The sequence below is a fragment of the Callithrix jacchus genome, chromosome 20, assembly GCF_049354715.1.
Source record: "Callithrix jacchus isolate 240 chromosome 20, calJac240_pri, whole genome shotgun sequence".
Taxonomy (NCBI): Eukaryota; Metazoa; Chordata; class Mammalia; order Primates; family Cebidae; genus Callithrix; species Callithrix jacchus.
Genome location: NC_133521.1, coordinates 32,937,767 through 32,964,264, shown reverse-complemented (window position 1 = coordinate 32,964,264; position 26,498 = coordinate 32,937,767). Strand labels below are relative to the sequence as shown.

The window sequence follows — 26,498 nt, the reverse complement described above, 5'->3', positions numbered from 1 at the left end:
ACCCTGTTCGCGGCGTGCCAGCTCATGGCGCTCTACGAGCTCTTCTCTCACCCGGTAGAGCGCAGCTACCGCGCGGGACTCTGCTCCAAAGCCGCGCTGTTCCTGCTGCTGGCCGCGGCGCTCACTTACATCCCGCCGCTGCTGGTGGCCTTCCGGAGCCACGGTGAGTCTGCCCCGGCCGTTGTGCCACGCGGCTCCCCGGGCGCGCTCGGCCGGGGCCGCCCTCCCTGACTGCCTCCCCACCACTCTCTTTAACTCAGGGTTTTGGCTGAAGCGGAGCAGCTACGAGGAGCAGCCGGCCGTGCGCTTCCAGCACCAGGTGCTGCTCGTGGCCCTGCTGGGACCTGAGAGCGGCGGGTTCCTCGCCTGGAGCACGTTCCCCGCCTTCAACCGGCTGCAGGGGGATCGCCTGCGCGTCCCGTTCGTTTCGGTGCGTGGTTCTCGCCTGGGCCTGTGGCAGAGAGGGGTATGGGGTGGGAACAGGGAAGGGAATGGGGATGTGGAGCTAGCGGCCCCGGCCCTGGGGAGCCCAGCTTGGATCCTAAGGACTCGCGAACCCGCAGAGGTGGGACGTTTCATCTCCTAGGGCCTAGGGAATCGATCTTCTGTTTCAGTCAGCTTCTCCCAGACGTCCTCGGCCCCCAGAGAGCCACGCTGTCAGCGTGTGCGCCCTGACACAGTGTCCAGAGGCCTGGGGGCAGCCTGCCTCTGCCCCCGTCACACCTGCAGGCCTGGCCTGATGGAAGATGTTTGTGAAAGTCCTTTTAGGAGCCTTGAAGGCCGCGCACTGTTAATGTAGGTAACCCAAAGGTGTCGCGGCGTTTGCATCACAGCACTGTAGGAACGGAAAGGGCGACATTTTTATGCTGAGCCCTGGAAACCAAGGAGCTTATTGGTTAAGCGGCCTTCCAGAACGAGCTCTGGCCGAGTCACGCCCCGTGGGCTTGTCCTCTTAGAGACTGCGCCGTCTGGCAGCTGTCTGGGATGAAATTGAAGCATCTTACTGTCTGTAATTTATTTATTTTAAACTTTTTTCATCAGCAGAGTGCTCAGAGGAAACTGTAATTTAGTATTTGCTTTGAGAGATTATAAAGAAATGCTTCCTTTATGATGACTCCTTTTCACTGATTTTCCGAAAACATTTTCCTTTAGAAGTATGAAACTTCTGGTTTTCCTTCTTCCAAAGCTGAATCTCTTCAGATATCTCTAAGATGATTGTCCTACAAGCCAAACATGTATAGCTGAGGAAAAAAGAAAATCAGACTTGTTCCCAGCAACTAAATAAAATTTTTAAAAATTTATTTAGTTAAAAATAATGGCAAAAAACCCCGCAGTTACTTTTGCACCAACCTAATATGATTCGGGTTAGTTTTCTCCCATTACTTTATAAATGTTCTTATGTTCTGATTACAAAAGCACATGCTCATTCTAAAATATTACAGAGTTACAGGTAGACATAATAGAAATTGAAGGCATATATATATATATATATCAATACTTATCAATCAGCCTTATTCTTTTTGAGGTCTCCACAGCATTTCACGTCATGAAACAGCAGTACTGTATTTAACCAGTTCCCTGTTGCTGGATATTTGGCTTACTTTGACTTTTCCACTATTAGGGACAATATTTTTTTCTTTTCTTTTTTTTTTTTTTGAGACAGAATATTGCTCTGTCGCCAAGGCTGGAGTGTAGTGGCATAATCTCCACTCACTGCAACCTCGGCCTCCTGGATTCAAGCAATTCTCGTGCCTCAGCCTCCCGAGTAGCTGGGATTACAGGTGTGCACCACCATGTCCAGCTAATTTTTGGATTTTTTGTAGAGAAGGGGTTTCACCATGCTGGCCAGGCTGGTTTCAAACTACTGACCTCAGGCGATCCACCCACCTCAGTCTCCCAAAGTGCTGGGATTACGTGTGTGCGCCACCATATCCAGCCTAGGGGCAATATTTCAGTGAACAAGGTTTTGACTAGATCTTATGCTTTTAAATGTGAAATTGTGAGGAACTGGAATAGCAGCTCTTTGATGAAATTGTATAAGTACATAGAAAACTAAGCAAATCATAACTGCAGAGAATTGAAAAGTAAGGAACAGTGATAGCAGAAAAGTCACCAGAGTTGTGAATAGGATTTACATAGTCTTAATTATATGAGCACTGAATGTTGACTGACCAAAAACAGATTTTAACTCTACTGGCGGTAATGAGAAAGGTATTGAGTATGACAGGGGAGGAGTGGAGGGAGAGAAGAAGCTAAATCATCTTTCCTTGTGGGAACTCAATAGAGAATGCCTAAAACTGAGAAACTGAGAGTTGCCAATGCAAATGTCATCTCAAGACCTGGAGATACATTTCTGAATGATTGAGTAAATGACAAAAAAAATAGTTGCACCTAGATATGATAGCTCACACCTGTCATCCTAGCATTTAGGAAGGGCAAGGCAGGAAGATTGCTTGAGCCCAGGAATTCAAGCCCAGTGTAGGCAACATAGCAGAACCCCACATTTTGAAAAAATTAAAAATTAAAAAGAAACAAAGAAGTAGTACAGTTTGTCCTAGGTTGTTTTTTTTTTTTTTTTTTTTTTCAACATTGCCCAGGCTGGAATGCAGTGGCATAATCTCAGTTCACTGCAACCTCTGCCTCCCCAGTTCAACCGAGCCTCCCGCCTCAGCCTCCCAAGTAGCTGAGACTACAGGCATGCACTACCACTCCTGGCTAATTTTTTTGTGTTTTTAGTAGAAACAGGATTTCACCATGTTGGCCAGGCTGGTCTAGAATTCCTGACCTCTGGTAATACACTCGCCTCAGCCTCCCAAACAGCTATGATTACAGGTGTGAGCCCCTGCTCCCAGCCTGCCTTAGCTTTGAAGTGAACACAGCCTGGACTGGAACCCAGTATTTCTTAGGCTGTATCTTAAAATCTTAGCCCTTATTGCAACAAACTACTTTTCTTTTCTAACTTTGAACATAGAGCCAGACTGGTGTCAGCCTATCCAGGAAACTGTCCAGGAAGCAAAGGAAGCAGTGTTTGTTGATTAAGGTTGGACCAAGTGCTGGTAGGTGGCTTTGCAGTGGCTAAGGGGGAAATGCTGAAGCCACAAACAGCCTGCTTCTGCTTCGGTCAGCTCATCTTGGACCGCGTCTCTAAGCTCCCTACATTATTAATGATTCGGAAGTCTAGTTTATGCTGTTTTCAACGAGAGGAGAAAAAAGCAGAGTGACTTTTTCCCCTCAAGGAGCCTGACGTGGCTCTTGAGGGCATGTGTGGATCCACAGAATGCAGGGACTGAAGGTTATGGAAGGGTTCGGAGTGGAGAGTACCATGTTTCTAAGACATCTGTTTTTTCTCATCTCTGAAATCAGCGTCTTCCTGTATGTGGTTGTCAGCTGTTGGCAAGGAGGTAGGTGTGGCATAGTTCTCACTGCTTATATTTGTGTCAGCATCAAAAGTGCCAGTATCAAAACATACAGAGGGTGCATCATTTCTGTGTAAGAGGTAGGTGTTAGAAAAAATGAAATAAAAAGAAAGGGCATCAGCAACCTCAGAGAAAACCCCAGAGACAGTAGTAGAACATTATTTTAACCCCTAGAATTGAATGGAGAGCAAGGGAAAGTTGGAGAGGCTTTTAAAAATAGGAAAGCTCTGCATGATTTCAAAGTCTGCTTAAGGGCCCAGACCAGTGGCTTTTAGTTTCTTTTACAAATTGTTCATTTGTTTCTTTTTTTGAATTGTTCGTTTGTTTATTTTTTTATTTTGAGACAGGGTCTCACTCTGTCACCCAGGCTGGAGTGTGATGGCACAATCTTGGCTTACTACAGCCTCTGCCTCCCAGATTCAAGAGATTCTCCTGCCTCAGCCTCCCAGGTAGCTGAGATTACAGGCTCCTGCCACCACTCCCAGCTCATTTTTGTAATCTTAGTACAGACAAGGTTTTACCATGTTAACCAGGCTCGTCTTGAACGCCTGAGCTCAAATGATCTTCCCACCTCAGCCTCCCAAAGTGCTGAGACTACAAGCGTGGGCTGCCCAGATAAATTGGTTTTGTTTTGTTTTTTTTTTTCTGAGACCGAGTCTCAATCTGTCACCAGGCTGGAGTGCAGTGTCATAATCTCAGCTCCCTGCAACCTCTGCCTCCCGGTTCAAGCTGTTTTCCTGCCTCAGCCTCCCGAGTAGCTGGGACTACAGGCACATGCCACCATGCCCAGCTAATTTTTGTATTTTTAGTAGAGACAGGGTTTCACCCTGTTGGCCAGGATGGTCTCAATCTCTTGACCTCGTGATCCACCCGCCTTGGCCTCCCTAAGTGCTGGGATTACAGGCTTGAGCCACCGCACCTAGCAAAAAGTATCATAGTTTAATTGGAAGTATTTTCTTTTCTCAGTGGTATGTAAAATAACAGTTCATTTTACAATTAATGGTATCTTAGATTGATTGAAATACAAGGCTGAGCACAGTGATTCATGCCTATAATCTCAGCACTCTGGGAGACTAGCTACTTGAGCTCTGGAGTTCCAGACCACCCAGGCAACGTAGTGAGGCGGCCTGACTCTACAAAAAATTTGAAAATTAACCAGGCATGGTGGTGCATGCTTTAGTCCCAGCACCTCAGGAGGCTCAGGTGAGGGGATCACTCAAGCCGAAGAGGTCAAGGCTGCAATGAGCTGTGATCATGACTCTGCACTTCAGCGTTTTTTGACCCTGTTTCCAAAAAAAAAAAAAAAAAAAGGAAAGAAAGAGAAAAAAGAAATACAGGTAGATTAATGAAGTAGCAGACCCAAAACTGGTGCCAAAGAGTATTTTCAGCATAAAAAGAAAGAAAGGAGCACCCAGAGATGTCAAGCATATGGCGAAATAGAGACTCATTTAAAATAGGAAATTAACCTTTAATAAAATAATATGGCTGGGCACAGTGTCTCACGCCTATAATCCCAGCACTTTGGAAGGCTAAATTGGGTGGATCACCTGAGGTTGGGAATTCAAGGCTAGCCTGGCCAACATGGTCAAACCCCTTCTCTGCTAAAAACATAAATATTACCCAGCTGTGATGGCAGGTGCCTGTACCAGCTATTCGGGAGGCTGAGACACAAGAATTACTTGAATTCAGGAGGCAGAGGTTGTAGTGAGCTGAGATCGCACCACCGTCCTCCAGCCTGGGCAATAGCGCCAGACTGCATCTCAAAAAAAAAAGGATAAAAATGACTTGAATGAATGAAATGTATGCAAACAAAACAGAAACCAAACAAAATTCCAACAAACCATCAGATGCTGTAGAATTTCTGACAGGAAAAAAGTCACACATAGGATACTCTGGCACTTAAATTTCTGGCAATTCCTGCAGTCAGATGGTGTGCTGATATGAGATATTGATTGATCAGCTCCAAACCCACGCTCAGCTTCTGGGTTCGTGCTGAGATTCTGGAAACCACCTTCTTCTCCTGCAGCTCCCTGTTGGGTTCTGCCAGTAGGAGGCATGATGAGCCTTGTTCTGGGAGTGCAAAGAAAAACCCGTTGCCATGCCAGGGTGAAGAACCACTGCTGGGATGATACAAACAGGGACAACCTGCAAACCGGAAGGAGCAAGACGCCTCTCCAGCCTTCCAGCTTCCCTTTGGCATCCTTCCTTCAAGCTCAGAGGTCCTGACCCCATCTGGGCGACACTCCTTTCTCGAGATTTGAGGCTCAGCTCTTTGAGACCTCTTCCCTAAATCTCTAAGTTCTGTCAATCCTACCCACTTCCCCTACTTCTCTAGTCCTAGGCGTGGGAACCGTTCTTGTAGCTAGTATCTCTGTGTTGCCGGGATATACCCTTTTTACATTTTCAGTCCCCTAATACCTGTGGAACTAGTTATTCCCTATGTTGAATTCCCTCTGGCCAGGCACAGTAGCTCACCCCTGTAATCCCAGCACTTTGGGAGGCTGAGGCAGGCAGATCACCTGAGGTCCAGAGCAAGAGCAGCCCGACCAACATGATGAAACCCCATCTGTACTGAAACAAAAATTAGCCTGGCATGGTGGTGTACACCTGCAGTCTCCGCTACTCAGGAAGCTGAGGCAGAAGAATCACTTGAACTGGGGTGGCAGAGGTTGCAGTGAGCCGAGATTGTGCCACTGCACTCCAGCCTAGGCGACAGAGCAAGACTTCGTCTCAAAAAAAAAATTCCCTCTGACTCTGCTTATTACATGAATATGGATTTCACGTATATCTCTAAAGGGTTATCCTCCTTTAACCACAAGAAATCTTTGAAATTAGAGTTCTTATGAGCTATTATAGAAGATCCCTGAATCAGAAGTCAGCGAACCAAGGTCCTAGTCCCAGTTCTGTCACTGGGTTTCATAACCTCAGCCTCGATTTATTTATCCATATACAGGGCATGAGAGCACCCACCTCTCTCCTCGGATATGCAGAGGGATCACATGGGACAATCAGTGGTTATAAAAATCGTTCCAAAGCCTGCATATACCTCAAATACAAGGCAGTCGTATGACTTGTGAATTCTCTTCACTAAAGGCCAGTTGGAGGTTAGATAGTGACCTAGAATTTGTGTTAAAGAAGTAGTAGCGGGGTCCAAAGTGGCTCCCGCTGGAGCTCATGGCGCTTGCGAAGGTGAGGTCATCAGTTCAAGGCTAACCTGAGCAACCTCATAAGCTCAAACTGATTGGCAAAAAAAAAAAAGAAGTATAGCCTTTGAATCCCTGCCTTTGTTAGCTGTTGCACATATGTTAAGCTTACTTTCAACTAAATGGAATTAAATAATTGATTTCTTCAGTGGTCCAAGCAGTAACAGAGAAGCATAGCCAGACTTTCCTAGCCCCAGGAGGGTGAGAGTCTAGCTTGGCAACAGGTCCTTCGTGGGAGACATCCTTTCCATCGTCACTTCTCTTCCCCCTCTCTCCACTCTGCTCTCCTTTTCACCCACTCTGCCAGATGCACTGGCCCCACGGGCATCCAGAGCACATGCACCTTGTTACCCAGGATCTCTCTTCCCTGAGGCATTCCTGCACCCCATCACCTTACTTCCTTCAAGACTCCAACAAGTCAGGTAATCCTGGATATTTAAAAATTTATGTTAAATTCTTTTTGGGTCAAGCATGGTGGCTCATGCCTGTAATCCTAACACTTTGGGAGGCCGAGGCAGGTGGATCACCTGAGGTTGGGAGTTCGAGACCAACCTGACCAACATGCAGAAACCCTGTCTCTACTGAAAACCAAAATTAGCCGGGCGTGGTGGCACAGGCCTGTAATCAGAAAGCTGAGGTGGGAGAATCACTTGAACCCAGGAAGTGAAGGTTGCGGTGAGCCGAGATCGCACCATTGCACTCCAGCCTGGGTAACAAGAACGAAACTCTGTCTCAAAAAAAAAAAAAATTATCTTCATTACTCTCTAATTTTAGCCTGCCTCATTTTCGTCAGTAGCACTTGTCACTATTTGCTATTGTTGCATATTTATTCATTTGCTTATCTTCTATATTCTCCATGGGGAATGTATGCCCTGTTAGGATGGGGACTTTGTCTATTTTGTTTACCGTTATATTCTCGTTATCTGAAATCGTGCCTGGCATGCAGTAGGTGCCCAAAGAGTACATAAGAGATCAATGAGTGAATTTAACAAGTAGACACTATTGATGGTGCTGTGCCAAATCTGTCTTCCCCGAACTTGCGGTGAAAGGACGTGCACAGGCAGGTGTACAGACGTAGATGCCTGCTGCCGCCGTTTTGCAACAAGATTTGTCCAACCTACCTTCTTCATTTTGAATTTTTTAATAATTCTGGACATTTTGGTCCTAGAAAGAGGACCAGATTCAAAGTCACCTGATCTCAAATTCTGTCTTCACCATGACTTGCTATACTTCTGGTAAAAGCCCTAACTTTCCTCACCCTTGATTTCTCATCTGTGTAATGGGAAAATACTTGTTCTGCCTTCCTGGGGCTTTACATTTATCATAAAGATCAAAGGAAGTGAGCCTCTCCCCTCCCACAGTGGGTTGGAGTCTGGATTCTTCTGGCAGTTGTCTCCCGGCCACTATCCTCTGTCGAAGTTGAGAAATGTGATCTTTGCTTCGTGTTCAACCCTAAAGATCTGAAAGGCGTACATCCATCACAGAGAGTTGCACAAGATTGTCTACCCAGATCCCAGTTGAAGGAAATCCACAGGAAGACAAGACAGGCTCTTTTCTTTTCTTTTTTCTTTGACTCTCACTCTGTCACCAGGCTGGAGTGCAATGGCACCATCTTGGCTCACCACAACCTCCACCTCCCGGTTCAAATGATTCTCCTGCCTCAGCCTCCCGAGAAGCTGGGATAACAGGCATGCACCACTACACCCAGCTAATTTTTGTATTTTTAGTAGAGACCACATTGGCCAGGATGGTCTCAATCTCCTGACTTCGTGATCTGCAAGGCAGGCTATTTTCTTTTTCTTTTCTTTTTTTCCTACTCTGTGGCTATGTCTCGGTCTTTCTTCTTTTTTTAAGACAGGGTTTCACCATGTTGGTCAGGCTGGTCTTGAACTCCCGACCTCAGGTGATTCACCTGCCTTGGCCACCAAAGTGCTTGGATTACAGGCGTGAGCCAGCACACCTAGCCAACAGGCTATTCACTCTACCCACAACAACTAGTCCATCACTGACTCAGTAACTTGATCATCAGCCCTGGTAGCAGATATCCCCAAAGCTGATGAAACAGAGCAGAGAAGAAATATCCAAGAGAAATGGAAGGAGGTTTCTCTAAAAGCAAGACCTAAGAGAAGGACATTATTGTCTAGAAGGAAAGAAATAATTGAAAGTTTCTGAAAATTGAGATTTCTTCATCTCAAATGACCTTATTAGCCTGAAAAAGCATGCACAAAAAAAAACATCTCTGCCTTACATAATAGTAATGGTGGGAAATCAAAATGAATCGGTAGATGGGGGATCCAGATGGGAATGCTACTACACCACAGTAGAATCCTTCTGGGAACCTACAGTGGGAAAGGAACAGTTGTAGCAAAAAGACCCCAAGTTGTGCAGAGGGATCATGTCAGCACTGATACTTTCAGTAAGCATGCTTTCCTGATCATCATTTTAGCATTACTCTTTGGCAAGACTGTGGATGGTAGGAGTGGATATCAATTGTTTTTCACTGTCTACATATGCTTCATAAACTGTAGTTTTTTTCTCTCCATAGACCTCTGTCTCTTTTCCTTACTTTCACGTCCATAATTTATCAAATAGATATGATTTTAATACTTTGCTGATTGAACACAGATTCCTTTTTCATTTCATCGATTGCTACTAAAAGATGCACAAGGCTTTTAAGTCCTGACATGAATGATGAGATGAGATCCAACATGAAGAATCTGAAGCAAACACACTTGTGATTTAAGAATGTATAAATAGAGCTTGGTAAGGCCATATGTGGTGGCTCAACACCTGTAATCCTAGCACTTTGGGAGGCCGAGGTAGGCAGATCACCTAAGGTCAGGAGTTTGAGACCAGCCTGACCAACATGGTGAAACCCTGTCTCTACTAAAAATACAAAAATTAGCTGGCCGTGGTGGTGGGCACCTGTAATCCCAGCCACTCAGGAGGCTGAGGCAGGAGAATTGCTTGACCCCAGGAGGTGGAGGTTGCAATGAGCCTAGATGATACCACTGCTCTCCAGCCTGGGCAATAGAGCAAGACTCTGGCTCAAAAAAAAATAGACCTTAGTGATTTTCTGTTGAGTTTGTTGGGGAAATGCATGATTTTTAACTTTGGTTTTGGGGTACATGTGCACATCCTGCATCATGCAGGATTGTTGCATAGGTACGTACATGCCATGGTGGTTTGCTGTCTCCATCTCCCCCCAGCCCCCGTCACCTACATCAGGCATTTCTCCCGTTGTTATCCCTCTCCAACCTCCCCACCCCCACCCGCTGTCCCTCACCTCCCCTCCCTTCTACCCTACTACCTACCCCAGTGAGTGTTCTTCCCTTCCCTGTGCCCAAGTGCATGAATTGTCATCCACCTATGAGTGAAAACATGTGGTATTTGGTTTTCTGTTATTATGTCAGTTTGCTGAGAATGATGGTTTCTAGGTTCATCCCTATCTCCACAAAGGACATGAACTCATCATATTTTATGGCTGCATAGTATTCCATGGTGTATATGTGCCACATTTTCTTTGTCCAGTCTGTCATTGATGGGCAATTGGGTTAGTTCAGGGTCTTTGCTATTGTAAACAGTGCTGCAACGAACATACATGTTCGTTGCATGTGTCTTTGTAATAGAACAATTTGTAATCCTTTGGGTATATACCCAGTAATGGGATCACTGGGTCAAATGGAATTTCTATTTCTAGATCCTTGAGGAATTGCCACACTGTCTTCCATAATGGTTGAACTAATTTACACTCCCACTAACAGTGTAAAAGTGTTCCTTTCACTCCAAACCTCTCCAGCATCTGCTGTCTCTAGATTTTTTTAATGATTGTCATTCTAACTGGTATGAGATGATATCTCAATGTGGTTTTGATTTGCATTTCTCTAATGACCAATGATGATGAGCGTTTTTTCATATGTTTGTTGGCTGCATAAATGTCTTCTTTTGAAAAGTGTTCATCTCCTTAACACACTTTTGAATGGGTTTGTTTTTTTCTTGTAAATCTGCTTTAGTTCTTTGCAGATTCTGGATATTAGCCCTTTGTCAGATGGGTAGATTGCAAAAATTTTTTCCCCTTCTGTTGGTTGCCGGTTCACTCTAATGATTGTTTCTTTTGCTGTGCAGAAGCTCTGGAGTTTAATTAGGTACCATTTGTCTATTTTGGCTTTTGTTGCCATTGTTTTTGGTGTTTGAGTCATGCAGTCCTTGCCTATGCCTATGTCCTGAATAGTGTTGCCTAGGTTTTCTTCTAGGTTTTTTATAATGGTAGTTCTTATGTTTTAATCTTCAATCCATCTGGAGTTAATTTTTGTATAAGGTGTAAGAAAGGGGTTCAGTTTCAGCTTCCTGCATATGGCTAACCAATTTTCCCATCACCATTTATTAAACAGGGAATGCTTTCCCCATTGCTTATTTTTGTCCAGTTTGTCAAAGATCAGATAGCTGTAGATGTGTGGCGTTGCTTCTGAGTCCTCTGTTCTGTTCCATTGGTCTATATCTCTGTTTTGATACCACTACCATGCTGTTTTGATTACTGTAGCCTTGTAATATAGTTTGAAGTCAGGTACCATGATGCTTCCAGCTTTGTTCTTTTTGCTTAGGATTTTCTTGGCTATGCAGGCTCTCTTTTGGTTCCATATGAAGTTTAAAGTGGTTTTTTCCAGTTCTGTAAGGAAGGTTATTGGTAGCTTGATGGAGATAGCATTGAATCTATAAATTACTTTGGGCAGTATGGCCATTTTCACAATGTTGATTCTTCCTAACCATGAACATGGAATGTTTTTCCATCTATTTGTGTCCTCTCTTATTTCCTTTATCAGTGGTTTGTAGTTCTCCTTGAAGAGGTCCTTTACATCCTTTGTTAGTTGTATTCCTAGGTATTTTATTCTCTTTGTAGCATTTGTAAATGGGAGTTCTCTCATGATTTGGCTCTCTGTTTGTCTGTTATTGGTGTATAGGAATGCTTGTGATTTCTGCACATTGACTTTGTATCCTGAGACTTTGCCAAATTTGCTTATCACCTTAAGGAGGTCTTGGGCTGAGACAGTGGGGTCTTCTAAATATACTATCATGTCATCTGCAAATAGGGACAGTTTGACTTCTTCTTTTCCTAATTGAATGCCCTTTATTTCTTTTTCTTGCCTACTTACTCTGGCTAGGACTTCCAATACTGTATTGAATAGGAGTGGTGAGAGAGCGCATCCTTGTCTAATGCCAGTTTTTAAAGAGAAAGCTTCTAGTTTTTGCTGGTTCAGTATGATATTGGCTGTGGGTTTGTTGTAAATAGCTTTTATTATTTTGAGATACGTTCCATCAATACCTAGTTTATTGAGGGTTTTTAGCATAAAGTGCTGGTGAATTTTGTTGAAGGTCTTCTCTGCATCTATTGAGATAATCATGTGGTTTTTGTCTTTGGTTCTGTTTATGTGGTGGATTATGTTTATGGATTTGCGTATGTTGAACCAGCCTTGCATCCCCGGGATGAAGCCTGCTTGATGGTGGTGGATATGCTTTTTGATGCGCTGTTGGATTCTGTTTGCCAGTATTTTATTGAAGATTTTTGCATCAATATTCATGATGGATATTGGCCTGTAGTTTTCTTTTTTAGCTGTGTCTCTGCCAGGTTTTGGTATCAGGATGATGTTGGTCTCATAGAAAGAGTTAGGGAGTATTCCCTCATTTTGTATTGTTTGGAATAGTTTCAAGAGGAATGGTACCAGCTCCTCTTTGTATATCTGGTAGAATTCGGCTGTGAACCTGTTTGGACCTGGACTTTTTTTTGGTCGGTAGGCTATTAATTGCTGCCTGATCTTCAGACCTTGTTATTGGTCTATTCAGGGTTTCAATTTCTTCATGGTTTAGTCTTGGGAGGGTACAAGTGTCCAGGAATTTATCCATTTCTTCCAGATTTACTGGTTTATGTGCATAGACCTGTTTGTAATAATCTCTGATGGTAGTTTGTATTTCTGAGGAATCGGTAGTGATCTCCCCTTTATCGTTTTTTATTGCATCTATTTGATTCCTCTCTCTTTTCTTTCTTACTAGTGTAGCTAGCAGTCTGTCTGTTTTGTTGATCTTTTCAAAAAACCAGCTCCTGGATTTATTGATTATTTTTAAGGGTTTTTTGTGTCTCTGTCTCCTTCAGTTCTGCTCTGATCTTAGTTATTTCTTGTATTCTGCTTGCTTTTGAGTTTTTTTGATCTTGCTCCTCTAGCTCTTTCAATTTTGATGATAGGGTGTCAATTTTAGATCTTGCCTTGTTTCTTAATGTGGGCATTTATTGCTATAAATTTCCCTCTAGACACTGCTTTAAATGCGTCCCATAAGATCTGGTACATTGTGTCTTCATTCTCATTGGTTTCAAAGAAGATTTTTATTTCTGCCTTCATTTCATTGTATATCCATTTGTCATTCAGGAGCAAGTTGTTCAGTTTCCATGTGACTGTGTGGTTTCAAGTGCCTTTCCTATTCCTGAGTTCTAATTTGATAGCGCTGTGTCTGAGAGACTGTTATGATTTCCATTCTTTTGCGTTTGCTGAGGAGTGATTTACATTTGCTGAGGAGTGACTGACCAATTGTGGTCAATTTTAGAATAAGTGTGATGTGGTGCTGCGAAGAATGTGTATTCTGTGGATATGGGGTGGAGGGTTCTGTAAATATCTATTAGGTCCGCTTGGTCCAAATCTGCATTCAAGTCCTAGATATCCTTATTGAATTTCTGTCTCATTGATCTGTCCAGTATTGTCAGTGGAGTGTTAAAGTCTCCCACTATCACTGTGTGGGAGTCTTAAGTCTCTTTGTAGGTCATTAAGAATTTGCTTTATGTATCTGGGTGCTCCTGCATTGGGTGTGTATGTACTTAGGATAGTTAGCTCTTCTTGTTTCATTGATCCTTTTACCATTATGTAATGCCCTTCTTTGTCTCTTTTGATCTTTGTTGGTTTAAAGCCTATTTTATCAGAGAGTAGGATTGCTACCCCCGCTTTTTTCCCCCCTCTCCATTTGCTTGGTAAATCTTCCATCCCATTTTGAGTCTATGTGAGTTTTTGCACATGAGATAGGTCTCCTGAATACAGCACGCTGATGGGTCTTAACTTTTTATCCAGTTTGCCAGTCTGTGTCTTTTGATTAGGGCATTTAGGCCATTTACATTCAATGTTAATATTGTTATGTTTGAAGTTGATCCTGCCATTTTGTTACTGGCTGGTTGTTTTGCTCGTTAGTGGATGCAGTTTCTTCATTGTGTCAATGCTCTTTACCACAGTGGCTGGTACTGGTTGTTCCTTTCCATGTTTAGTGCTTCCTTCAGGAACTCTTATAAGGAGCTCTGTTGGTGATGGAGTCTCTCAGAGATTGCTTGTCCATAAAGGATTTTATTTCTCCTTCACCTATGAAGCTTTGTTTGGCCGGATATGAAATTCTGGGTTGAAAGTTCTTTTCTTTAGGGATGTTGAATATTGGCCCCCACTCCTTTCTAGCTTGTAGGGTTTTGCTAAGAGATCTGCTGTGAGTCTGATGGGCTTTCCTTTGTGAGCAACTTGACCTTTCTCTCTGGCTGCCCTTAGGACTTTTTCTTTCTTTTCAACCCTGGTGAATCTGATAATTATGTGCTTTGGGGTTGCTCTTCTTGAGGTGCATCTTTGTGATGGTGTCTGTATTTCCTGGATTTGAATGTTGGACTGCCTTGGTAGGCTGGGGAAGTTCTCCTGGATAATATCCTGAAGAGTGTTTTCCAGTTTTGGATTCATTCTCCCTGTCACATTCAGGTACACTGATCAAGTGTAGATTAGGTCTTTTCACATAATCCCATAGTTCTTGGAGGCTTTGTTCATTTCTTTTCACTCTTTTCTCTCTAATCTTGGCTTCTTGTTTTATTTCATTTATTTGATCTTCAATCTCTGATATGCTTTCTTCTGCTTGATCAGTTTGGCTGTTTAAACTTGTGTTTGCCTCACGAAGTTCTCATGCTGCATTTTTCAGCTCCATCAAGTCATTTATGTTCTTCTCTAAGCTGGTTGTTCTAGTTAACATTTTGTCTAACCTTTTTTTGAGGTTTTGGGTTTCTTTGCATTGGGTTAGGACATGGTCTTTTAACTCAAAGAAGTTTGTTATTACCCACCTTCTAAAGCCTGCTTCTGTCAATTCATCAAACTCATTCCCTATCTTGTTTTGTTCCCTTGATGGTGAGGAGTTGTGGTCCCTAGGAGGAGAAGAGGTGTTCTGATCTTTGATGTATTCATTCGTTTTGCGCTGGTTTCTTCCCATCTTCATGGATTTATCTCCTTTTGATCTTTGAAGTTGGTGATTTCGGGAGGAATCTCTGAGTGGTCGTCCTTTCTGCTAAGTTGGAGCTGTATCTCCTATATGAGGTTTTGTTGTTGTTGTTATTGTTTTGCCTGTAGAGGCGCTGCTGGGCTGCCTTGCATTCAGTCAGACTGCTGGGAGTTCTTCCCCAGGAGTTTGTTTATGCAGGTGAGGTTAGCCCCGCCTTCCCAATGGGAGGGCATCTTTCCTTCCCTGTGCTCAATCTTCCCTGTCAGAGTCAAACTGGTGTATTCCTTTCAACACTCTAGCGTGCCAAGCTTCAGTTTGTTGGGTTTTGTGGGGGTGGGACCTGCCAGGCCTTATGTCCTGTTCCCCTACTTTCAACTCTGCCTTTTTCTGTGGGATGGGTAGTTTGGTCCTGCTGGCATTAGTCCAAACTTCCACCCAGGTACCTACCAGGCAGGCCGCAGCCTGTCGCTCAAATTCGCATAGAACGAAAACCTGCAGCGCCCCTCAGTCAAGCAGGACTCTCGTGGACCATGGGTAGCAGGAGGGATGAGGGTAGCACAGGATCCGAATTGGAGCGCAGAGGGGCTGAAGTTCCTGGCTCTCCGAGCCAGCTTCACTTTCCGGATGAAGACACACCCGCCCTATCTCATTTCGCCCTCCCTGGGCTGCTCTCGCCTTGCTTCGGCTCACCTTCCCTGGTCTATTTTATCTGTCCTACCAGTCCCACTGAAACTAACCCGGCACCTTGCTTCCAATCGTGGAGTCCTCTAGCCCCTCTGCCTCTCACTCGCTGCAAGCTGCACTCCGGAGTTGCGTCCTCTCGGCCATCTTGGCAGCTCCCCCATCACGATTAGGCGTTTTCGTATTTTAACGAGCTGACTTCTAGAGGCGTAGAAGACGATTCTGACGTGCTACTTAAAATTTCCCTAGAAATCCAGGCATGTTTATAAAAAAGAAAAAGATACCAGTGTAGGCTGGGTGCAGTGGCTCATGCCCGTAATTCCAGCAGTTTGAGAGGCCAAGGTGGGTGGATCACGAGGTCAAGAGGTCGAGACCACCCTGGCCAAAACAGTGAAGCCTTGTCTCTACTAAAAATATAGAAATTTGCAGGGTGCGGTGGTGCGCACTTGAGATGCTCAGGCAGGAAAATCACTTGAGCCCAGGAGGCAGAGGTTGCAGTGAGCCGAGATTACGCCCACTGCACTCCAAAATGGGTGACAAGAGTGATAGATACTCTACCTCACACACGCACAAAAATACCAGTGTAAAACAAGATCAAGTGATGCAACTGAAACGCACAAATGCTATCCAGATGTTTCTGTTATTGCCCATTTATTTTGGCCAGTGAACATTTGAGAGACTCACATAGGAAGTTCAGGGGCCATGCACTTTGTATCTCTTTCCCCAATATTAATGCGCTTACCCCTGTCTATTTTTCTCTTTTTTTGGGGGGTGGGGGAGATAATGCCTGTTGTGTACAGCAGGACCGTGGGTCATTGTGTATGTATAGAAGTGATGTGGATTCCTCCCAGACTCATTAGTGACCAGGGCTGCTGGCCCTGTTTGGGTGTCCTAGACTAGAGAAGAAGACAGGAACCAGGATGGGAAGATGGACATGTTACATTTTAAGCTGGAGCTTCCCCTGCAGTCCACGGAGCACGTTCTCGGTGTGCAGCTCATCCTGACTTTCTCCTATCAGTTACACGTGAGTCAGTCCGCTGGGAGGCCGTCCTCTCTCTTGTGTCTTTTTCATAGACCAGAGCCCTTCTTCTGATTTCTAGAAGACCCATACCGTAGCAGGTCCTCTTCCCCATGTAGTTTGGGATCGCTTAGGCCAGCTGAATGTTTTTCACTGGAGTCATATTAATTAATATGGGCTACTAATAGCTCAGAAGGTTCTAGGCAGTGTTTCCTGCATGACTGTGCTGGGTGCGTGAGAGTCCCTTAGGTTTCAGCCAAGACAGCTGACTGTTAGACCCAGAGCCCTTCAGATCTGACAGCGGTTGGTATTGTTTGTTTTTCTAATGATTTCAGAGGATGTCAACCTTCGTGATGCAGAGCATGGCATTTCTTCAGTCCTCCTTTGCTATCCCTGGATCCCAGTTATATGTGAATGGAGACCTGAGGCTGCAGCAGAAACAGCCGCTGAGCTGTGGCGGCCTCGATGCGCGATACAACGTAAGAGCACTTCTCATTGTCCAGCTCCTTTGTTTCTGTGTGTTACTGTTCACTGAGTTCTTTGAAGAGGGAAATGAAAAGTAGAAATATCAGGCCAGGCGTCATGGCTCACGCCTGTAATCCTAGCACTTTGGGAGGCAAAGATGGGCAGGTCACTTGAGGCCAGGAGTTTGAGAACTGCCTGGACAACATGGTGAAACCCTGTCTCTACTAAAAGTAAAAAAAAAAATAGCAGGGCATGTGGCACGCACCTGAAATTCCTAGCTACTCAGGAGGCTGAGGCAGGAGAATTGCTTGAACGCGGGAGGTGGAGGTTACAGTGAGCCGAGATCATACCAGTGTATTCCAGCCTGGGCCACGGAGTGAGACTCTGTCTCAAAAAAAAAAAAAAAAAAAAAACCAGAAAAGAACCCGAGGGATACTGTAAAATGTTCAGGCAAAGTATTTCAGAAATCTTACTAGCCGTAGTCTACTGAACCCATGACATAGGCCCGCCCTGAGTGCAGGGGTTTACCTGTATCATCGCCTTTAATTATCGCAGCAACCTCTGAGCCACCCGCACGGTCCTTTCCCAGTGCTCCAGCCACTTGTCCCGTCGCTGTCCCCCTTGCTCCCTTCCAGCCACCCTGGCCTTTTTGCTGTTCCTCAGACCCAGGAAGCAGCTGCCACCTCAGGGCTTTTGCTCTTGCCGTCTCCTCCGCCAGGCATCCACGTGACTTATCGGACCACGCCGTTCAGGTCCCTGTTCAGATATCCCTGAGCACAGTCCTTCTCTGAGCTGCCTCTGCAGCAGCAGCCCCTCCCTCCATCATCCCTCAGCCAGACTTTCCCTCCTGCCACCTGGCCTACTCAGGACACGTGTTTGTGTGTTTATTTGTTGTCTCCCTCAGCGATGACAGCAGTGGCATCTCATGTACTGTCACGTCAGTGCCTAGCACACTGCCTGGCACATGGGAAGCTCGCAGAGATGCTTGTTTAAAGAATGAACTCATTTTGTGGAAGACGAAACTGGGCTAACAGTGATTAATTTTCCCAAAGGCTCAAAGCTTGAAAGTGTATCAGAACCAGGAACTTTCTGTGTCCCGAACTCATGCATCAAATCACTCATTCCTCACCTTTCTTTTATCACAACAGGGACCATAAAAGTTGGGCTGAGGTAAGTTAGAAAGTGAAAAAGGGACATTATCGGTTACTACAGTCATAAACCAGTACTTAAATAGTGGGTTTTACTGTTGCTCTGGCTATAATCAACGTAAGTTATAAAGAAGAGGAAGCAATACATGAAATAATGAATGTGGCCATTTTTGTTTGAATGTCTATATATCAGATTACATTAACAGCAAGCAGTTATTTTCTCCTTTAAGGTATTATACACTTACAATTTTCATTTTATCTATTTCTATCTCTATATTTAAAAGTGAGAAAGAACTAGGCACCCAGAGAAGACCAAGAAAATGACAAAGCAGTTGGAAGTATGGTTTCTTGTTTTTGTTTTTTATTTTAATTTTTGAGACAGAGTCTTGCTCTGTCACCCAGGCTAGAGTGCAGTGGCATGATCTCAGGTCACTGCAACCTCTGCCTCCCAGGCTTAAGAGATCGTCTGGCTTCAGCCTCCTGAGTAGTGAGTAGCTGGGATTATAGGCATGTGCCACCACGCCAGGCTAATTTTTTTTTTTCAGTAGATATGGGGTTTTGCTATGTTGGGCAGGCTGGTCTCAAATGATCTGTCTGCCTCGACTTCCCAAATTGTTGGGATTAGACACATGAGCCACAATGCCTGGCTTTTTTTTTTTTTAAGAGATAGAGAGATGAGGTCTTGCTCTGTTTCCTAAGCTGGAGTGCAGTGCCATGATCATCATTGACTGCAGCCTTGAATTCATGGCCTCACGTGGTCCTCCTGCCTCAGCCTTCCAAGTCAGTGGGATTGCAGACATGAGTCACCACACCTGGTGAAAATATGGTCTGTTAAAGTAGTGTAAGGAATTCTTTCTTTTACTGAGATAGAGGGAGTACTTTTTTTTTTTAAGATGGGGTTTCACCATGTTGGCCAGGCTGGTCTTGAACTCCCGACCTCAGGTGATCCGCCCGCCTTGGCCTCCAAAGTGTTTGGATTACAGGCGTGAGCCACCACACCAGACCGATAGAGGAAGTACTTTAAAAATAGCTTTAAAACCTATGAAACATGGACCCTGACCCCTTATTTCCATCTGCAGAAAGACTGAGAGTAAATGGGCTTAAATTGTTGTGAGAGAGTTTATTCATCTTTGAAGAGAAGACTATTGACACGGGACTAGGCCACCAAGAATATGAGGGTGGTCTGTGGGACCAGCCTGGGTGTCAGGAGGGAAGAAGGAAGAGAGGAGGAGCCTCCCAGGTGCTCACACCACGTCCTCCTCCCGTGTCCCAGGTATCCGTGATCAACAGGACCAGCCCCTTTGCCTATGATTATGACCTGACGCGTATTGTTGCTGCCTACCAGGAAAGGAACGGTGAGTCACAGGTAGAGCTCATTCAGCCGCTGCTCAGGTCTTTCAAGGTTACTGGGGGCAACAGAGACAAGCAGAATTGGAGCCCTTGTGATGAAAATGTCAAAACCCATGAATGCCTAATGATGGGAACAGCTGTGCTGTCCAGAATTTGTCCTTTTCATCCTGATCTTCAGACCTGGGACCACCCCCACTCCTCCAGCATTCCATGGTGTGTATCTCACTGGCTTGATGGGTTTCCTTTTTTTTTTTTTTTTTTTTGAGACAGAGTCTTGCTCTGTTGCCCAGCCTGGAGTGCAATGGTGCAATCTTGGCTCACTACAACTTCCGCCTCCCGGGTTCAAGTGATTCTCCTGCCTCAGCCTCTTGGGTACCTGGGAATTTAGGCATGCACCACCACACCTGGCTAATTTTTGTATTTTTAGTAGAGACAAGGTTTTACCATCTTAGCCAGGCTGTTCTCAAACTCCTGACCTCATGATCCACCCACCCTGGCCTCCCAAAGTGGTGGGATTACAGGCATGAGCTACCTTTTTTAAAAACAGAAGCCTAATTGAGTTGTTCCCCATACCACACCTATAACAGATGCCAAAGACAAACTGCTGTTCACGCTTTTCAGAGAGAAAAAGAGAACATGGGTGACACTCCCTACGTTAGCAGTCCAGCAGGAGAACAGGAGCGCCCATGCTTCGTGCCGGAAGGCGCAGTGTCCTCATTCCTTACAGAGCTGTAGGCCACGGCATGTGTTGACTCAGCACATTTGGCTGGCTGGTGGCTGAGGTGTTCTCTAAAGGCATCTACAGTATTACTTGGCAACCAGATATCATGGAGACTACACACAGACATTTCACAGAGGGAACGACTGCAAATCCACCATTGCTTTCTGATTTTATGTCACATACTAGCGGCATTATTGCAGTACTAGAGGGAATTTCAAAACAAATTCCCTCTGGGCATGGCGGCTCACGCCTGTAATCCCAACACTTTGGGAGGCTGAGGTGGGTGGATCGCCAACGTGGTGAAACCCTATCTCTACTAAAAATGCGGAAATTAGTATGGCACGGGCATGGTGACAGGCATCTGTCATCCCAGCTACTCGGGAGGCTGAGGTAGGAGAATCGGTTGAACCTGGGAGGCAGAGATTGAGTGAGCCCAGATCATGCCACTGCACTCTAGCCTGGACGACTGTGAGTTTGTCTCAAAAAAAAAAACAAAAAAACTAGAAGACATTGCCTTACAAATCAACTATTTTTTCCTTCCTTTCATTCTTTACCCTTCTGCAGATCTTTTTATACTCCCATTGTAGTGTAGAAACACACTGGAATCCAAGTTATTTTTATTTATTTAAGCTTGGAATATAAATACTTCCCCACACAGCTACAAAGCTATGATATTACTTTTAGTGGCAGTATAGGATTCCTTCAGTTAACCATTCAGCACATGTAGAAGAAACTCTTTCCAAGATTTTTTTATGTATTTTAACAAAAGTATTTTGACTATTATTTTAACAAATAATGTGTGATTGGCCAGGTACAGTGGCTCACTCCTGTAATTCCAGCACTTTGGCAGGCCAAGGTGGGCGGATCATGAGGTCAGGAGATCAAGACCATCCTGGCCAACATGGTGAAACCTCATCTCTACTAAAATACAAACAATTAGCTGGGCATGGTGGCGTGCACTGATAGTCCCAGCTACTCTGGAGGCTGAGGCAGGGGAATCACTTGAACCCAGGAGGCGGAGATTGCAGTGAGATGAGATCACACCATTGCACTCCAGCCTGGCAACAGAGGGAGACTCCATCTCAAAAAACAAAACGAACCAGGCGTGGTGGCTCACGCCTGTAATCCCAGCACTTTGGGAGGCCGAGGTGGGTGGATCACGAGGTCAAGAGATCGAGACCATCCTGGTCAACATGGTGAAACCCTGTCCCTATTAAAAATACAAAAAATTAGCTGGGCATGGTGGTGTGTGCCTGTAATTCCAGCTATTCAGGAGGCTGAGGCAGGAGAATTGCCTGAACCCGGGAGGCGGAGGTTGCGGTGAGCCGAGATCGCGCCATTGCACTCCAGCCTGAGTAACAAGCGAAACTCTGTCTCAAAGAAAAAAAAAGAAAAGTAAATAATGTGTGATCAAATTTGCACATGCAATTTCTCTTTCCTTCTAAATGATGTCTTTCAGTTCTGAAGCACAGGATAATCAGATAATCTTTATAGCCCTCAATTGCCAGGGTCAAAAGGCCATCTTGGTTAATGGTTAATGATTGCATTGCAGTTACCACCATCCTGAGTGATTCCAACCCCATCTGGCTGGTGGGCAGGGCCGCAGATGCTCCATTTGTGATTAATGCTGTCATCCGATACCCTGTGGAAGTCATTTCATATCCTTTCTGTTAAAGAGTCCATGGCAGGTCTGGGTGTGGTGGCTCCGCCTATCATTTCAGCACTTTGGGAGACTGAGGTGGGAGGATCGCTTGAGCCCAGAGTTTACAATCAGCCTGGGCAAAATAGGAAGACCCTGTCTCTACCAAAAAAAAAAATTAGCCAGGCATAGTGGTGCACATGTGTAGTCCCAGCTACTTGGGATGCCGAGGCAGGAGGATTGCTTGAGCCCACGAGTTCAAGGTTGCACTGAGCTATGATTGTGCCACTGTATTCCAGCCTCAGTGACAGAGACCCTGTCTCTTAAAACAAACAACAGCAACAACAACAAAAAAAGCACAAATCAATGGTAGCTTAGTTTTCAAAGAGGAATGATTCCTCAGTTGTCCCAAGTAGGAACAGATGTGGAAGTTTTATCTTGGAAATCACTACAGAGTTATAGCCTTATAGAAATGTCTGTGTCTTTGAAGTTTAGGCTACATGATTCAAAAAATGACTGTGTATGTCTGCTATTAATACGGGAAAAAATAATTCATTTCTTGGTCCTATTTCTTCCTGAGCAATTCTTCTAGATAAGAATCATCCGGGCCGGGCGCGGTGGCTCAAGCCTGTAATCCCAGCACTTTGGGAGGCCGAGGCGGGTGGATCACGAGGTTGAGAGATCAAGACCATCCTGGTCAACATGGTGAAACCCGTCTCTACTAAAATTACAAAAAATTAGCTGGGCATGGTGGCGCGTGCCTGTAATCCCAGCTACTCGGGAGGCTGAGGCAGGAGAATTGCCTGAACCCAGGAGGCGGAGGTTGCGGTGAGCCGAGATCGTGCCATTGCACTCCAGCCTGGGTAACAAGAGCAAAACTCCGTCTCAAAAAAAAAAAAAAGAATCATCCATATTTATATCTTAATAGTCATATATTTTCGGTCGGGTGTGGTGGCTAATACCTGTAAACCCCACACTTTGGGAGGCTAAGGCAGGCAGAGCACGAGGTCAGACAATCTAGACCAGCCTGGCCAATGTGGTGACACCCTCTCTCTACTAAAAAGTACAAAAATTAGCCAGGCGTGGCAGTGCATGCCTGTTATCCCAGCTACTCGAGAGGCTGAGGCAGAAGAATCACTTGAACCCGGGAGGCAGAGGTTGCAGTGAGCCAAGATCATGCCACTGTCCTCCAGCCTGGGCAACATAGTGAGACTCTGTCTCAAAAAAAAAAAATCATGGATTATCCCTTTTATGCTAAGGTTATGTGGAACATTCTTCCCAGTCCCTGTCTGACCTAAAATTTGGTTTAATTTTGACTTGTGTTAACTGATAGGAAATGAAACCAACACCAACAGTGCAGAAAGGCAGACAAAAGAGAAGGCATTTTAACTGGGGTCTTAGGAATTACAATTCCAGAGACACAAATCTAGGAATCAGCTAATTTGTGTTCTATCCAGGCACAATTAGGCAGGGGCTTATAACAGTACTGTAAGTTTACACAACTGGAAGATTTTAGAGGTGTCCCTGATCGAGGATGGCTGGCTAACAACTCAAGATGTCTCTAGTTCATGATCCATCTAGTTTGGATAGGAGGCTGTCTGATTAGGAGGTTGGTGATCAGGCTTAGTATATAAATAGTTCAAATCACATGTGGCAGGTTTTACCATTTGGCCAAGTTCAGCAGGTCAGCTTCCATCCGGGTGTGTACATGACAGAGGTACGACTCCTTATGCCATCCTGCCTCCTTTCTCGATCCCTCTGCCATGGCCAGTTCCATCTTGGATCTTCTCTTCATACTTAACACAATGTGGCCCTCCACTCCTTAACTGTCCGTACTTATCAGCCAGGGTTCTGGGAGATGGTGAAGTTTGCCTGGGTGCAATATGTCAGCATCCTGCTTATCTTCCTCTGGGTGATTGAAAGAATCAAGATCTTCGTGTTTCAGAATCAGGTGGTAACCACCGTCCCTGTGACAGCGATGCCCCGGGGAGAAGTGTGGAAGGAGCACTTATCCTAGGAAGGCTGTTTCTGAGGACACAGCAGGACCGTGGCTGCCTCATTGTCATCTCCTGGGAACATCTTAGGATGTTTCTGAAAGATCCCAGGGGACACATATGGGCTTGTGTGCTTTTCCCCTCTGAGACAAACAACAGTTCTTCCCTTTGCTCTATACAAGTTCCGTACCTTCAGAGCTCTTGCAGAATCATCAGGGAGTAATTTGTGGAAAGGTCTGAGGGTTCCTGGAGGCTGTAATAAGCTTTTTGGGTTTTTCTTCTTTGCCTTAGCGTTGAATTTCAGGAGAAAATTGCAGTCAGTTCAGACATCTTGGAAAGAGTCCCATCTCTGGTCAAGCAGAGACTTTTCCTCTGTTGAGTGAGAAACACACTGTGCGTTTCTTCCTTCTACTGTGAGCCACTCTTACTCTTTTCAGGGCTCTCTTGTGACAAACATGCCAATCACTAGCACTTTGCACCCCTGGGCCTCTCTATTTCCCATTCAGAGCTTTGATTTCCAGAGCTGAGGCCTTTCACTGGAGACCTAGAGGGGCAGGGCCCAAGGGGGAGGGCTGCCTTGGCACAGGCATGAGGGAGGGCCGCTGAAGGACACTCGGACCGTCCACCTGCCTCAGCCGGAAAGTCAGTCATCTGTCGTCAGCTCAGCGGAGCAGCCCTGGATGCCTGCCCGATTGTGGCTGGCTCTTTGCCCTGTTTTGCCCTCTGTGCGCGCCCCTGGATGGCAGGCTAAAGTCAGAGGGGCTGTTCATTCCCAGCCCCTTCAGCAACACTGGGAGAAGAAAGGATTGTCACAACAGGTTCTTTCTGGGCCTCACTCAACAGCCTGAGCACTTGGCCCTCCTCCTCCTTGACAGCCTTCCTGCTTCCTGCAAAGGACAGGGGTGACAGGAGTTGGTGTTGGGATTGGCTCCCACGGCCTGACAACCACAGTTTATTTAGAAGGCTAGCGGGAAGCCCAGCGGCTTGTGTTTCCCTTGACTAAGGAACAGGGTGCTCATTAGAGTGGGGCGGGCAGCTTTGGGAAGGACACAAGAAGCAGTGAGGGGGTAAGGAGGATGCTGGCCCGGGCAGGCCAGTCCAGCCTGGCCACTAACAGAATGCCAAGCAGTCCAGCTGGACTACCGTGGTGGCTGAGCAAGTGTCTGCGGGAGCAGAGATGGCTGGAAGGGGTCTCTGCACGTGGACGACGGTTTGTTCAGCCCCTTCACCTCCTGAGGACGCGAGCGGTCTCCTCCGAGGACAGATGGAGCTGCTTCCTGATCCCAAGCAGGTCATTCCCACTGGAAGACATGGCCCCTATGGTTTATGCTTCATGCCCACAAACACACCTCTTAGTGTGTGCCTCCGTTTACCTTGAAGATCAGCTTTCATCTCCAGCACCGTTTCCTTTAGGCTGACTAAAAACAGTTTTGGAAACAAAGCTATTTTGAAGTATACAAGCAGAGGAATTCCCTAAAACACTGTCCCCTTTGTCTTTTTTTTTTTTTTTTTTTAATATTTGGTCTGTTTTATATGCCTAAATTTTTTTCTTGAGATCTAAATGAAAAATAGTTTCTTGTTTAAATCCCCATAAAGTAATGAGATATAGAAAGATGACAATATATGTATAAACATTGGTTTGCATTTTATTAAATCATTCTCATGAAAATCTTGTGTAAAGAACACGTGATGTTTTGTAATTTTCTAATTAAAATGTTCAAAATGAGGCCAAGCATGGTGGTTCATCCCTGTAATCTCAACATTTTGGGAGGCCGAGGCAGGAGGATCACTTGAGGCCGGGAGTTTGAGGCTACAGTGAGCTATGATCACAGCACTGCACTCCAGCCTGGATGACAGAGTGAGACCCTATCTAAAGAAAAAAAAAAAAGTCAAAATGGAAGATCACATGTACCTTTAAGGGTTTGGAATGGGGAAGAATAGGGAGGGAGAGGCTGCACACACCTGTCTTCATTACTCATAAGCAGCAGTGCTTTACAAAGGCTCTGCCCAAAGACCTTGGAACTTCTGCTACGTCTTTGGTGAAAGTTCCCTGGTTCTTCCCCAAGTAAGTGAATTTTTAGTGGAATTCACATGCCATGTGAAAGCCACATGCTGGATAATTACAGCTGCATCTGGTGAATATTAAATTATTTACAGATCAGATGTTGATAGTTTCTGACTCTGAATCACAGCATAGCTGCAAGAAGTGAAAAGCCAAGAAATATACAGGATTTTATTAACTCACAGGTTAACTGACCCACAGGTAAGTTAACGTTTGATATTATTACTGAATATTTGGAGGCGGAAAGATTCCTGATTTTGCAAAATGATTAGTACAGTTTCAGCTTAAGTCAGATGAGACCCCCCCTAATATCCCATCATGAAAGGCTAAAAAGTAATTCTTTCTTTACTTGTTGCCCAGGCTTGAGTGCAATGGTGCCATCTCTGCTCATGGCAACCTCCGCCTCCTGGGTTTAAGCGATTCTCCTGCCTCACCCTCCCGAGTAGGTAGGATTATTTTTTGTATTTTAAAACCTGGCTAATTTTTGTATTTTTAGTAGCAACCGGGTTTCACCATGTTGGTCAGGC

At 45.1% G+C, this 26,498-nt stretch overlaps 2 protein-coding genes across 2 annotated transcripts in view; both read left to right on the top strand.

Annotated features, from left to right (window-relative positions):
* On the top strand, positions 1–25,578 carry TMEM231 (transmembrane protein 231). Its single transcript, XM_002761156.6, has 7 exons — positions 1–163; positions 261–430; positions 16,470–16,598; positions 16,928–17,071; positions 19,479–19,560; positions 21,829–21,934; positions 23,752–25,578. Exons 1-7 carry the CDS (start codon positions 25–27, stop codon positions 23,930–23,932), a joined length of 951 nt encoding a protein of 316 aa, XP_002761202.1. The 5' UTR covers positions 1–24; the 3' UTR covers positions 23,933–25,578.
* The window catches only part of CHST5 (carbohydrate sulfotransferase 5), a 47,325-nt gene continuing 20,827 nt past the window's right edge, over positions 1–26,498 (top strand). The window contains exons 1-5 of the mRNA XM_035282537.3: positions 1–163; positions 261–430; positions 16,470–16,598; positions 16,928–17,071; positions 19,479–19,560. The gene's annotated coding sequence lies outside the window, so the exon portion shown is untranslated. The remainder of the gene's footprint in view (positions 164–260; positions 431–16,469; positions 16,599–16,927; positions 17,072–19,478; positions 19,561–26,498) is intronic.